Below are 11968 nucleotides of genomic sequence, written 5' to 3'. Positions count from 1 at the left end.
ATAATAATAACCTCAATATTATTCTCCCAATGAGTTAAAAATTGCAACTTTTAAGGGATAAAATATTGAGAGTTTAAAATTCAGGTACATTTAGCGCTAATACATTCTACAACTACCTAACTACCTACAATACATGAATCTTAATCTAAAAAGTTAGTTTCAAAATTACGTATTGATTTTCTCAGGGGTTAACAGATTTTTTTACATAAATATAACCTACTTATTTTAATAAAAATTCAGCTAAATGTATAGCTACTCAATAAATCAACCAATATGGTTTTAATTGCTACGTAATTACGTATGTAAGATACCTACTAAGTTGGTAAATGTCAATACCTACTATCTAATATAAATTTAATAAATCTAGGTATAAACTATTCATAACTAATAAAAATAAATAAATCTGTCAATAAATAAATAAATATAGTAAAATGGTAAGAATATGGCTACGTATTTTGAATAGATAATTAATCTAGAGTTTCTAGCTTAGCTAAATCCTCCAAATCCATTGGGTAACTGTAAGTAAGCAATAACGACACCGACCAAAAACATAAATAATTTACCTTCTGGGGGAATCGATTCTTTCTATTTAATAATAAACTAATAATATCAGCTAATAAGTAATAATCCAATATGGAAAGCTTTTCGCTTTCAGTTCTATGCAATTTAGTTGTCGCTTCCCTCTACCTGCTCTGTGTTCTGTGCTCTCCACTCCACTCTGTATTTAGCCTTAGTGACCAGGCAAGAATGGAAAGAGAAGTTTTTAGGCTAAAGGAAAAAAATAGAAACAGACTACCATCACGTCACGTGAAGTCAGAGTTTTCCCATAATATTGTAGGTAATTTCGTTCGGGACAGTCACACTACTATCACGTCACATGACATGACGTGACGTGATGATAGTGTGTTTCTACCATTACTGACCAGGCAATAATCGAACGAGAAGTTTTTAGCTTTTTAGCATTACTGATCAAGCAAGAATCGAAAGAGATCAGATTCATTGTTTACTAGCCCAAGGCTAAATGTCAACTGAACACGAGTGTATGGACACGGACCGTCCCAAGTACCAAATAGGTACACGGGACACAGTGACCCACATTCTAAAACCGGTTGCTACAACGCAGACTCTCTGGTTGCCATGGTTACACTCGTGTGGTCTATGTACACAAATCAACACAAGATACAATTTCTATATACAGTAGAACCTCGATTATTTCAATTTCTATTATTTCAACTCCAAAATCCATTGTTTTCTGCTATCTTTCAAAGGATATCCTATCTTATCAAAGGAAATGATCATAGAAAGTGATCATTTCAGCCTCGATCATTTCAACTACCCCCGGTCCCAATCAGTTGAAATAATCGAAGTTCTACTGTATCCAGATATATTTGTAAGAGGTATACAGGAACACAAGATAGATACATATATTATAATATGTAGATACTTAATAAACAGGAAAAAACACTATAGAAAAGGATGGAATTTAATCGTCTATCAAGAAGGATTTTCCAGTATCAGAGGCGCTTAGTGCTTAACCATTGATGACCGATGTGACTCAGAGACTGCCGGTTCAAATCCCGGACACGACAATAAAAACTGAGTTTGCTTTAGTTAGAGTAATAGATTATGTTCGCGGATTTGGCAATTATGTTCGCGGATTCGCGTCCCGAATCGACATTTTGGATATTTGGCAAGCCTACCTAAGTACCTACTTTATTTATCAGCGAAGCAGATAGATAATTAAGTAGATACCTATTTGCTTTCTTGTTTATCATCGAAGTAAATACCTAGGTAGGTAACTAGGTAGTTATAGGAGGTAGATATTTGCGTTCTCATCACCTTAAAATACCCAAGTTGATCTTTTTACTGCATAGAGTACATATACCTACATGCCTACATATGCGGTAGTTTCACGATATTACCTAGTTTTACGATATTAGGTATTAAAACAGATAAAAATAAAAATGTATTTCTATCAAGACAGTTTCGATTAGGAGATTTTTATTTTGGTGAGCTTTCTGGTATGTTATAGTTTCACTATATTCTGGGATAGTTTCACTATAAATATTATGGGTGACCAGAGAGAATCACTCTCACTAATCGTATATCGTTATGGTTTACAACATCGTTATACATAGTTACAACTTATCAATTTCTAATCTTTCAGTTTCCAATGCGTTCGTTTGACAGATGTTCTGCATTGATGGAACATCATAATTAGTCAGTTTTAAGTAGGTACCTTGTAATTGGTCAGATTTGAGAGCCTACAAAGTACCAGCCTATACTATTAAGTATTTGAAACTTTATAATTATAGGACGTACCTATCTAATAAATAATTATGACATGATGTATGTTGTATGTAGGACTAGTGAGTACTTGGGTATGTAGGTAAGTATTAAGGACATTAAAAAATAACAGAAGAGTTGTTTTAAATCCCTACCTACCTATTTGAAGATTTGGATTAATGGAGGTTCTTATAAAAAATCTTCAAGAAAATTTGAAAAACCTAAACGCTCTTATTTAGATGTAGGTAAGTTGTGGACCACACGTTACTCAAAAAGTCACTGATTTTTATTGTCTGCCATGTTTCGAACCCGGGACCTCTTGCATGAGGTTCATGGCAAACAAGTGCAACAGACCGTTTACACTGATAACCTGTAAAAAAAAACTTTGTATTTATTGAACTAATCATTACCTACACCTACCTATTATTCCCTATATTACAAGGGTTTGTTTCAAAACAGATCTAGTTTTATCACAGAAACGCTTGTGACTGTCTTTATTACTTCAGTGACAGATTGGACATCAATAGGTATATTCTTACTTGCGCGAATTTAAGCTATCTAAGTACGTAGTGTAAATAATTGTGATGGTTATAAAAACAAAACAACAGTAGACAAGACAAGACAACAGTACTTTAGAGGGATATTATCTAGTCACTCGTATATTGTTATTATTTAATTGTATAAAATTAAAAATAAATTTATTGTTCACATTAGATTTATTTTTTATTTATTTATATTAGGTATTGATTAATTTCTTAGGTAAGTAATTAGGCAGCTACAATTACTTACCCTGCATAGGTGCATAGGTAGGTACCTAGCTACAATTAATACCCTGATACATACCTCCGTAATTACGTCATTAGGTATACAAGCAGAGATAGGTAATACCTACCTCTATTCTTCTCTGTTCCTCTATTATTATCTAGTCACTCGTATATTGTTATTATTTAATTGTATAAAATTAAAAATAAATTTATTGTTCACATTAGATTTTTTTTTTTAATTGATTAATTTCTTAGGTAAGTAAGTAATTAGGCAGCTACAATTACTTACCCTGCATAGGTAGGTACCTAGCTACAATTTTATTAATACCTGATAGCCTGATACATACCTCCGTAATTACATCATTAGGTACGAGTATATGAGTAAGGTAATAGATAGGTAATACCTACCTCTATTCTTCTCTGTTCCTCTATTTATGATCTTTATTCCTACATCGTTACATCGAGGGTTTTACCTAAAATTAAATAGAGACGTTATCAACGCTGATAAGGAGTGAGGTATCAAGTGATAAGCATTTTTAAGAAGTCAAGGCACACAGAAAAGCAAAAATGCTTATCAGACATTGTCTTATGTTGTAAACGTAGCTAGATAAAGTGGATAATAGGAGCTCCCCTAGTAAAATTTCCTGCTAATTTAGATAAAATTCTAGTCGTGTAACGTGACTCTGTTTGAGTGATAAAATTTTCAAAGTAAAAAACAGTGATCTCCTCAAATTCTGACCGCTCCAAAAAAGTCAGCAGCACATGTTGTCCCAAAAGGTCACCCGTCCAGATACCAGCCATTTTGAACGTTACGTCTTTTCTGTTTTCCAGATCATAGCAGACTCCCACAACAACGCCCTCTATCTGAACGAAAGAGAATGCAGTATTCAGCGGAGGAATCAAAAAGTTGTCGAAGAAGCTCCAAGGTAAGACTTTCAAGCAATCCGAAGAATTCGTTAAAATTGGGTAAACAAGCGAAAGTGAGCGAAACAATATCACCAAAAATAAATGTTGCATATAGGAATCATACGAATCATGAATTTCAGGAATCATGTTGGAAGACGGTCGGTGCTGGGAAACAGCCCAAAAACCCTACAAACTTTCATTCATTTTCTGTCAGTACCAAAGTTTCAAGAGATTTCACCAGTTTTGGAAAGCATCAGGTACCACTTGGTCGAGATTGTAACATAGCATCGTCAGTGTTTTCCTTCCCTGTTCATATTTTTTCATCCTTGAATACTTTGTATTCTTGCCTTCTTCCGTAATCCGCAGTGTATATTTAGACGCCTCCACCCGCAAAGCGATGGGGGAGCAAGCCGTCTCCCTGTGCAAGAACATCAACTACTCCTCAGCCGGGACCGTGGAATTCCTGGTCGACGAAAACCGGAACTTCTACTTCCTGGAAATGAACACCCGGCTTCAAGTGGAACATCCAATCACGGAGTTCATCACAGGAATCGACCTGGTGCACCAAATGATCAGGGTGGCCAAAGGACACTCGCTGAAGTGGCAACAGGAGGATATTTCCATCGAAGGTTGGGCGATTGAGTGCCGAGTGTAATTTTAGGATGAACTTTTTTGTGTGAATCGTGAAATATTCTCTGAGTAGGTACCTAATAAAATTTTAAAAGCGAAAAAAAGTGATTTTTAGAAGGACTTTTTGTGTGGAGTATCTTGCGTGATAAAAATTTAAAAGCGAAAATCAGTGATTTTTAGATGGACTTTTTCTAAGTGAAATAAAAATGCATAGGAAATCGATTTTACGTCAGGTTTTTCGAACGAAATCCTTGCATAATTTGGTAAGTAGATCTGGCTGGGGGACGTTAAACAGGGAGTAGACCAGCTTAGTTTGGCTGGGGGACGTCAAACAGGGAGTAGACCAGCTTATTCTGGCTAGGGGACGACGATAAACAGGGAGTACACCAGCCTGAATTTCTCCTTGCTAAAGAAATAGCAAAGGTTGAGTGCGAAGGGCATTCACTCGTAAAATTTATACCCTAGCTTCAGGCCTGATTGAGAGGCTGGCGAAAAACGCCGACCCCGTCTGTACACGGGAAAAGGCGAAGAAAAAGAAGAAAACATAGATATGTGCCTTTTTACGGAATTATTTTAGTACCTGTTTGTAATTTTGTAATTTATTTACCTACCAACCGAAGATTTAGGTACAGACTAATCAAAAAATATTATCATCAGCCACTGAACCACCTATGAAAAGCTGGTACCACTTCGCCATTCTAAATAGCTATGACCCAAAATCAACACGCTCATGCTAGTGTGGACAACACGCTAGTGACCCAAACACGTGTTCCCTGCATGACCATCAGTAAGGCCAGCCACTCACTATCAGCTAGACCTGACACATACAGCTGATCAGGTATACCTGACACCTGATGAGCACAGATACTATCAGGTAGGCCTGACAGGTACGGGTGAAAAGGTCCGAATGTCAGGTCTACCTGATACCTGATGAGCACACAGACTATCAGGTAGACCTGATCAGGTACATATACCTGATAGTGAGTGGGCTGACTTTATTATAACCCCCCTATCTGTTCACAGATAAAGCGCAATGGCTTCGCAACGGGTCAAATCCTCTGTCTGGATCACTCCATCTATTTCAAGGACCCATTCGACCCCGCTGAAAGTAAATTCGACAAAATCCTGATCGCCAACCGAGGAGAGATAGCATGTCGAATCATAGAGACGGCGAGGAAGATGGGGATCAAAACCGTGGCGGTGTATTCCGTGGCTGACAGAACTGCCGTAAGTAAAGGTAGAAACACACTACTATCAGGTCACGTCACGTGATGATAGTGTGGCTGTCTTGAACGAAGTTACCTACAATATTATGGGAAACCTATGGGCCACCAAAACCACTTTTAGGTTCAAAGTCTAATGAAACATGTTTTTCAAAAGTCAATGAACCTAGTTAGCTTGGAAGGTAGCGCGGCTGCCTTGTAAGCGCTGGGTCGCAGATTCGATACCGATGGGCCACCAAAACCACTTTTAGGTTCAAAGTCTAATGAAACATGTTTTTCAAAAGTCAATGAACCTAGTTAGCTTGGAAGGTAGCGAGGCTGCCTTGTAAGCGCTGGGTCGCAGATTCGATAGCAGCCCAGGACGAACTTTATCGTAAATAGATGAGATTCATGCTCGGAACGGCTGGCTTTCGCTTATCCTGTCCTCGATCTCTTTGATTTCGGGACGATAAGACCTCCCCAACCTTGGAATCGGATGATATTTGTTCACTTTGCTGCTCGTTTTACACACGGGCACACTTGATGTTATTTCCTGACCCTTGCGTTTTTCAGCGGCACGTCAAATTGGCGGACGAAGCGGTTTGTATCGGGCCACCAGTAGCGGCCCAGTCCTACATCAACGTGGACAAAATCATCGACGCGATCAGACAGACGCGCGCGGACGCAGTTCATCCGGGCTACGGGTTTCTGTCGGAGAATGGGCACACTTGATGTTATTTCCTGACCCTTGCGTTTTTCAGCGGCACGTCAAATTGGCGGACGAAGCGGTTTGTATCGGGCCACCAGTGGCGGCCCAGTCCTACATCAACGTGGACAAAATCATCGACGCGATCAGACAGACGCGTGCGGACGCAGTTCATCCGGGCTACGGGTTTCTGTCGGAGAACGCGTCGTTTGTTTCGCGTCTTAAGGAGGAAGGGGTGGTGTTTATCGGCCCGACGGCGGAGTGTATACGCGGGATGGGGGATAAGTTGGAGTCGAAGAAGTTGGCTAAGGAGGCGGGAGTCAATATCATTCCAGGTAAGGGGGATTTGCCCAAAAATGTCTTGGTCTGGAATAACTCAAAACTTAAAACCAATGCCCCCCACTTACACGCAGACCGTCTAGTCTGGTAAAGAATAAAGACCGCAGGCTCACAGACCTGGGTGTGTCAGACTGTCTGACAGACATAAGTCTCAAGTTTTTTCTGATACACACGTTCCAACTGTCAGACAGAACTAGGTCTGTGAGACTGCGGTATGTCAAACTGTCACATGAGTGGCTGTACCAAGATTCTGTCTCCAGGTTTCTTTACCCGCTTTTTGCTCAGCTCTTTGGATAGTTTTCTTCAATAGAGTACCGTATCTGAGTTGGTATCACAGTCCCGTGGTCTTTTCATAGATTAAGATACGCACGGAGAGATTACCTTCCTCTGTTTACGTCAAAGTTGTTTACTATTTTCCACGTCCAGTAAGTATGACGTTAAGAGTTGTTTACCCTTTAGATGACGTACGGTATACGAAATTTCATTTAATATTTTTATTGAATTTATCTTTGTAGGAAATTAATGTGCATTTCGAAACATACCTCTGTACAATATTGTACATGTGCCAACAAACCTCAGGGATCCATTGGTTAACGCGTTGGACTTTGGATCTGGAGGTTGGTGGTTCGAGTCCAAGTCATAAATTTTATCTAGGTGTAATAATTGGGGAACGATATTTGTGAAAAGTATTTAAGTTATGGCTTAACACAATTAAAAATTCCTCCTTTTTTTGTACATGTGCCAACAGACTAACTGGATTGGTAATCTCTAATGCAAAATCTTCGAGTTAAAACTTAGACTTCACTTCACTCTGTCCAAATGCTTTGTTTCATCAGGTTTCAATGGCATCATCAGAGATGCTGACCACTGTGTGGAGATAGCCAGAGACATAGGATACCCCGTTATGATCAAAGCTTCAGCAGGGGGAGGTGGTAAAGGCATGCGGATAGCTAATAACGATCAGGAAGCCATGTAAGTGTGTGAGAAGGAATCTGAAGGATTCAGGCCGGGGGCCACAAAATAAGTTTAAACTCGGTTTAAGCAATCTGATTGGCTGAAATTTGTGGATTAAAAAAAAAATCAACCTATTTAAAGTCTCTTTGAGGCCCCCGGCTTCAATCACACAATTAGATCTAAGATGCCTAAAAGGTTAGACTAACCATACCTACAGAACAGGGGAAAAGAAACAGAGGGACACCAAAACTGAGGTGGAGAGATAAGTTTGAGGAAGACGTGAGAGAAAAGGAATGGAGAAGAGAGGAAGCATTAGATAGGAGGGTATGGAGGGGTAGGATAAAGAAAGTAACGCCAACCACAAATAAGATTGTGAAAAGGTGCAGTAAAAGAAGATGAAGAAGACGGAGAAAACCCGAACATGAATAGAAAGTAGGTAGGTAAATAGTATGAAAAGTGTATTTGTTTGAAATTCATATTTGGTTCTAAAGTTACGTGAAATCTCCTATGCTTTTGTTTCAGAGAAGGATTCAAGCTTTCGTCACAAGAAGCGGCTGCAAGTTTTGGAGATGACAGAATCCTAGTCGAGAAGTTCATCAAGAATCCAAGACACATAGAAATTCAGGTAATTTTTTTAATAATAAAATTACCTATCTGTTTAGGTTGAGGTTCGCCCCAGTCTCTGAGGCTTAGGTGTAGGGGGAGAACCCTTTGAAGAACTGCCAGCTAGCTAGGCTGGTTAGGGTTAGCTGTTCTCCTCCCTGTTTATAGTCCCACAGCCAGACGCAGAAAAGATCAATCGAAATACGAAGCATCAATAGATACGATATACGATTAGAGTGTCAGACAGATAATTACATACAGCGGACTCAGCGGAGGAGTGAATCTACATGAAAAGGTGTGAAGTTCAGTTTGTTCTTGAGACGCTGGAATTTCGATAGATGAAAGGCCTAAGTAAGTAAGTACCTACAATTTTCAAGAGCTCAAATGGTTGAACTATCAAATTCAATAGCTCCTTATCAGATCACTTTCGTTTTATTTCTGAATAAGAATCCTCAACATCAAGATTCATCAGATCATTCTATGATCCTTGTTTTCTTCCTCAGGTAACACTAAATGACAAAGAATATATCATAGAAGACAATTTTCACGTGTCGAACAATCTGGTACACACAACAATCAACGACCAACCTCTGACGTTCCAAATTATAAGCAAAGACTGCAGAGGAAATGTGGAAATCTCGTAAGTGTTCAAAAGGTTGCTTTCTTCACACCGTAAGTCTGGATAAGAATATTCTTGCCTTTTTCCTCCAGAAAAGCGCCCAATTTGTCTCAAAGCAGAGACACTTTGCCTCACCAAACAGTGAAAGTTGAGACAGGAAGTAAGGACATTCAATCGCAAAATATTCCAAATGACAGTCTCGAAAAAGATCAGCCTAATTCTGACCTAAAGAGGGTGACGCCAAACGTCAACCTCTTTAGAACGGGAGGAGGTAAAAAAGAAGATTGAAGGGGGGTAAAAGATCAATATCAGCTTCTAGGTGCAATCCATAAGGGGCAGGTAGGTGCAGTCCTTGATAATAATAATAAAAATACGAGCATTTGTTACTTATTCACTAGTACCTACGCTCAAAATCGATATAATTTTACAAACACCCCTATTTTTTTTAGATTCGAGGGCACAACTTACAAGTTCCTGATTCAAACCGAGAAAGAGTTCGAATACGCCAAACTGTTACCCCCGAAACCGAAACTGGACGAAACGAAAATCCTGCATGCTCCAATGCCAGGACTGGTCAAATCAGTCAACTGTAAAGTCGGTGACCAAATCATGGAAGGACAAGAGCTGTGTGTTGTCGGTAAGACCTGAAGGATTTATGAAGCATTTATGGTTACTTTCTATGTAAACTTCTTTTTCCCCATCCGTGGCACAATGGTTATGGATTTACTCGACGAAACGAAAATCCTGCATGCTCCAATGCCAGGACTGGTCAAATCAGTCAACTGTAAAGTCGGTGACCAAATCATGGAAGGAGAAGAGCTGTGTGTTGTCGGTAAGACCTGAAGGATTTATGAAGCATTTCCTAGAAATGCGAGGGGACAGTAAGTACAACGCGATGATGAAGGAAGAAACACTACTACTATCACTTCACGTCACGTGTCACTTCACGTCACTTCTTTTTCCCCATCCGTGGCACAAGCTCTGCTTATACGGATGGGTATACCATTTATATCAAAAATGTATGTTCTGCCCCTAGTAAAATTTCCTGCTAATTTAGATAAAATTCTAGTCGTGTAACGTGACTCTGTTTGAGTGATAAAATTTTCAAAGTAAAAAATAAACAGTGATTGTGAGTGAACTTTTTGTGTGAAATATTGTGAGTGAACTTTTTGTGTGAAATATTGTGAGTGAACTTTTTGTGTGAAATATTGTGAGTGAAATTTCAAAAGTGAGAAACAGTGATTTTAGGATGAACTTTTTTGTGTGAATCGTGAAATATTCTCTGAGTAGGTACCTAATAAAATTTTAAAAGCGAAAAAAAGTGATTTTCAGAAGGACTTTTTGTGCGAAGTATCTTGCGTGATTAAAATTATAAAGTGAAAATCAGTGATTTTTAGATGGACTTTTTTTCTAAGTGAAATATAAATGCATAAGAAATCGATTTTACGTCAGGTTTTTCGAACGAAATGCTTGCATAATTTGGTAAGTAGATCTGGCTGAGGGACGTTAAACAGGGAGTAGACCAGCTTATTCTGGCTGGGGGACGACGATAAACAGGGAGTACACCAGCCTGAATTTCCCCTTGCTAAAGAAATAGCAAAGGTTGAGTGCGAAGGGCATTCACTCGTAAAATTTATACCCTAGCTTCAGGCCTGATTGAGAGGCTGGCGAAAAACGCCGACCCCGTCTGTACACGGGAAAAGGCGAAAAAAAAAGAAGAAAACATAGATATGTGCCTATTTACGGAATTATTTTAGTACCTACCTGTTTGTAATTTATTCACCTACCAACCGAAGATTTAGGTACCGACTAATCAAAAAATATAATCATCAGCCACTGAACCACCTATGAAAAGGTGGTACCACTTCGCCATTCTAAATAGCTATGACCCAAAATCAACACGCTCATGCTAGTGTGGCCAACACGCTAGTCACCCATACCTACACGTGTTTCCTACATGACCATCAGTAAAGCCAGCCACTCACTATCAGCTAGACCTGACACGTACACCTGATCAGGTATACCTGACACCTGATGAGCACAGATACTATCAGCTAGACCTGGCACGTACACCTGATCAGGTATACCTGACACCTGATGAGCACAGATACTATCAGGTAGACTACCTTAAGTTTGTTGGATAGAACAACGACAACGATAATTATAATAAGAATCGTAGTCAATGTTTTTGGTGGGTTCGATTTCTGATGGGCTTAGGCATTAGCAAACTAGACAAGGTCCAAGATAGCTCAAAGAACTCATAGTAAGCACGATATTGCATTAAAAAATAATAAAAAAATCGGGTATTTTCTTCAATGAAGAAACGAACGCTGCCAGCCTAGTTAGCTTAGTTGGTAGTGCGTCTGCCTTGTAAGCGCTAGGCCGCGGGTTCGATTCCCGCCCGGGGCGGATTTTATCCTGATCGGATAATGTTAGTTCTCGGAACGGTTGGCTTTCTCCTATCCTGTCTTCCTTCTCTCTTCGATTTCGGGACGATAAGACCCTAGCAGTTACAGTTCCCTCTGTCAATCCTCTTAAAAAAATGAAGAAACGAGAAAATCTCATTGATCATCAAACTCTCCCCTTGTGTTTTCAGAGGCAATGAAGATGCAGAATTCTCTCGTGGCGGCAATGACAGGAGAAATCAAGGTGGTTAATATTGAACCAGGAAGCACCGTGTCTGAGGATGATGTATTGGTGGAGTTTGTCTGAAAACTCAAACTTGGATTTTGTCTGAAAACTTATCCTTGGAAATTGGCTGAAAACTGAAAACTTAAACGGGTCCCTATTCCACGAACAACCCATTAACCGTATTTCCTATATAACGACTTTCCATCTTTGGTTTAGGCAGAGTTTTACTGGCAGGATGCCTTTCCTAACACCAAACCTTCTGTACTTACACGGGCTTAGGACCGTCACCTAATAAAGCTGGCTTGCTCTCCTCGGCTCTCCTATCTTG

General features: G+C 39.4%; 3 protein-coding genes across 4 annotated transcripts in view; all 3 read left to right on the top strand.

Annotated features, from left to right (window-relative positions):
• The first annotated feature begins 3800 nt into the window (after nucleotides 1-3800).
• Nucleotides 3801-4611, top strand: LOC113467624 (propionyl-CoA carboxylase alpha chain, mitochondrial-like). The gene is made up of 2 exons (XM_026823888.1): nucleotides 3801-3976; nucleotides 4323-4611. Exons 1-2 carry the CDS (start codon nucleotides 3813-3815, stop codon nucleotides 4609-4611), a joined length of 453 nt encoding a protein of 150 aa, XP_026679689.1. The 5' UTR covers nucleotides 3801-3812.
• Nucleotide 4612: 1 nt separating this feature from the next.
• Nucleotides 4613-11968, top strand: part of LOC103509598 (propionyl-CoA carboxylase alpha chain, mitochondrial-like) — a 21499-nt gene continuing 14143 nt past the window's right edge. The window contains exons 1-8 of the mRNA XM_026823887.1: nucleotides 4613-4849; nucleotides 5610-5813; nucleotides 6550-6829; nucleotides 7670-7805; nucleotides 8310-8412; nucleotides 8894-9030; nucleotides 9459-9646; nucleotides 11606-11711. Coding sequence (XP_026679688.1) covers nucleotides 4793-4849; nucleotides 5610-5813; nucleotides 6550-6829; nucleotides 7670-7805; nucleotides 8310-8412; nucleotides 8894-9030; nucleotides 9459-9646; nucleotides 11606-11711 — 1211 coding nt within the window. The 5' untranslated portion in view covers nucleotides 4613-4792. The remainder of the gene's footprint in view (nucleotides 4850-5609; nucleotides 5814-6549; nucleotides 6830-7669; nucleotides 7806-8309; nucleotides 8413-8893; nucleotides 9031-9458; nucleotides 9647-11605; nucleotides 11712-11968) is intronic.
• Nucleotides 9737-11968, top strand: part of LOC113467626 (propionyl-CoA carboxylase alpha chain, mitochondrial-like) — a 3401-nt gene continuing 1169 nt past the window's right edge. Inside the window, exons 1-2 of one of the 2 annotated variants that reach the window (XM_026823902.1) lie at nucleotides 9737-9841; nucleotides 11606-11926. In XM_026823902.1, the coding sequence (XP_026679703.1) occupies nucleotides 9766-9841; nucleotides 11606-11721 (192 nt within the window). In that variant the 5' untranslated portion in view covers nucleotides 9737-9765 and the 3' untranslated portion in view covers nucleotides 11722-11926. Of the gene's footprint in view, nucleotides 9842-11605; nucleotides 11927-11968 lie in introns of those variants that run through there. The other variant, XM_026823903.1, reaches the window with a different exon arrangement.

The sequence above is a fragment of the Diaphorina citri genome, unplaced genomic scaffold (assembly GCF_000475195.1).
Source record: "Diaphorina citri unplaced genomic scaffold, Diaci psyllid genome assembly version 1.1 scaffold513, whole genome shotgun sequence".
NCBI classification, from domain to species: Eukaryota; Metazoa; Arthropoda; class Insecta; order Hemiptera; family Psyllidae; genus Diaphorina; species Diaphorina citri.
The sequence above is the reverse complement of the archived record's forward strand: the minus strand, read 5'-3'. Positions and strand labels throughout refer to the sequence as shown.

Coding starts and splice junctions, on each gene's coding strand:
- LOC113467624 (XM_026823888.1), top strand. CDS start 3,813: ATGTTGTCCCAAAAGGTCACCCGTCCAGATACCAGCCATTTTGAACGT. Junction 3,977..4,322: donor GTTGTCGAAGAAGCTCCAAG/GTAAGACTTTCA, acceptor CGTAATCCGCAG/TGTATATTTAGACGCCTCCA.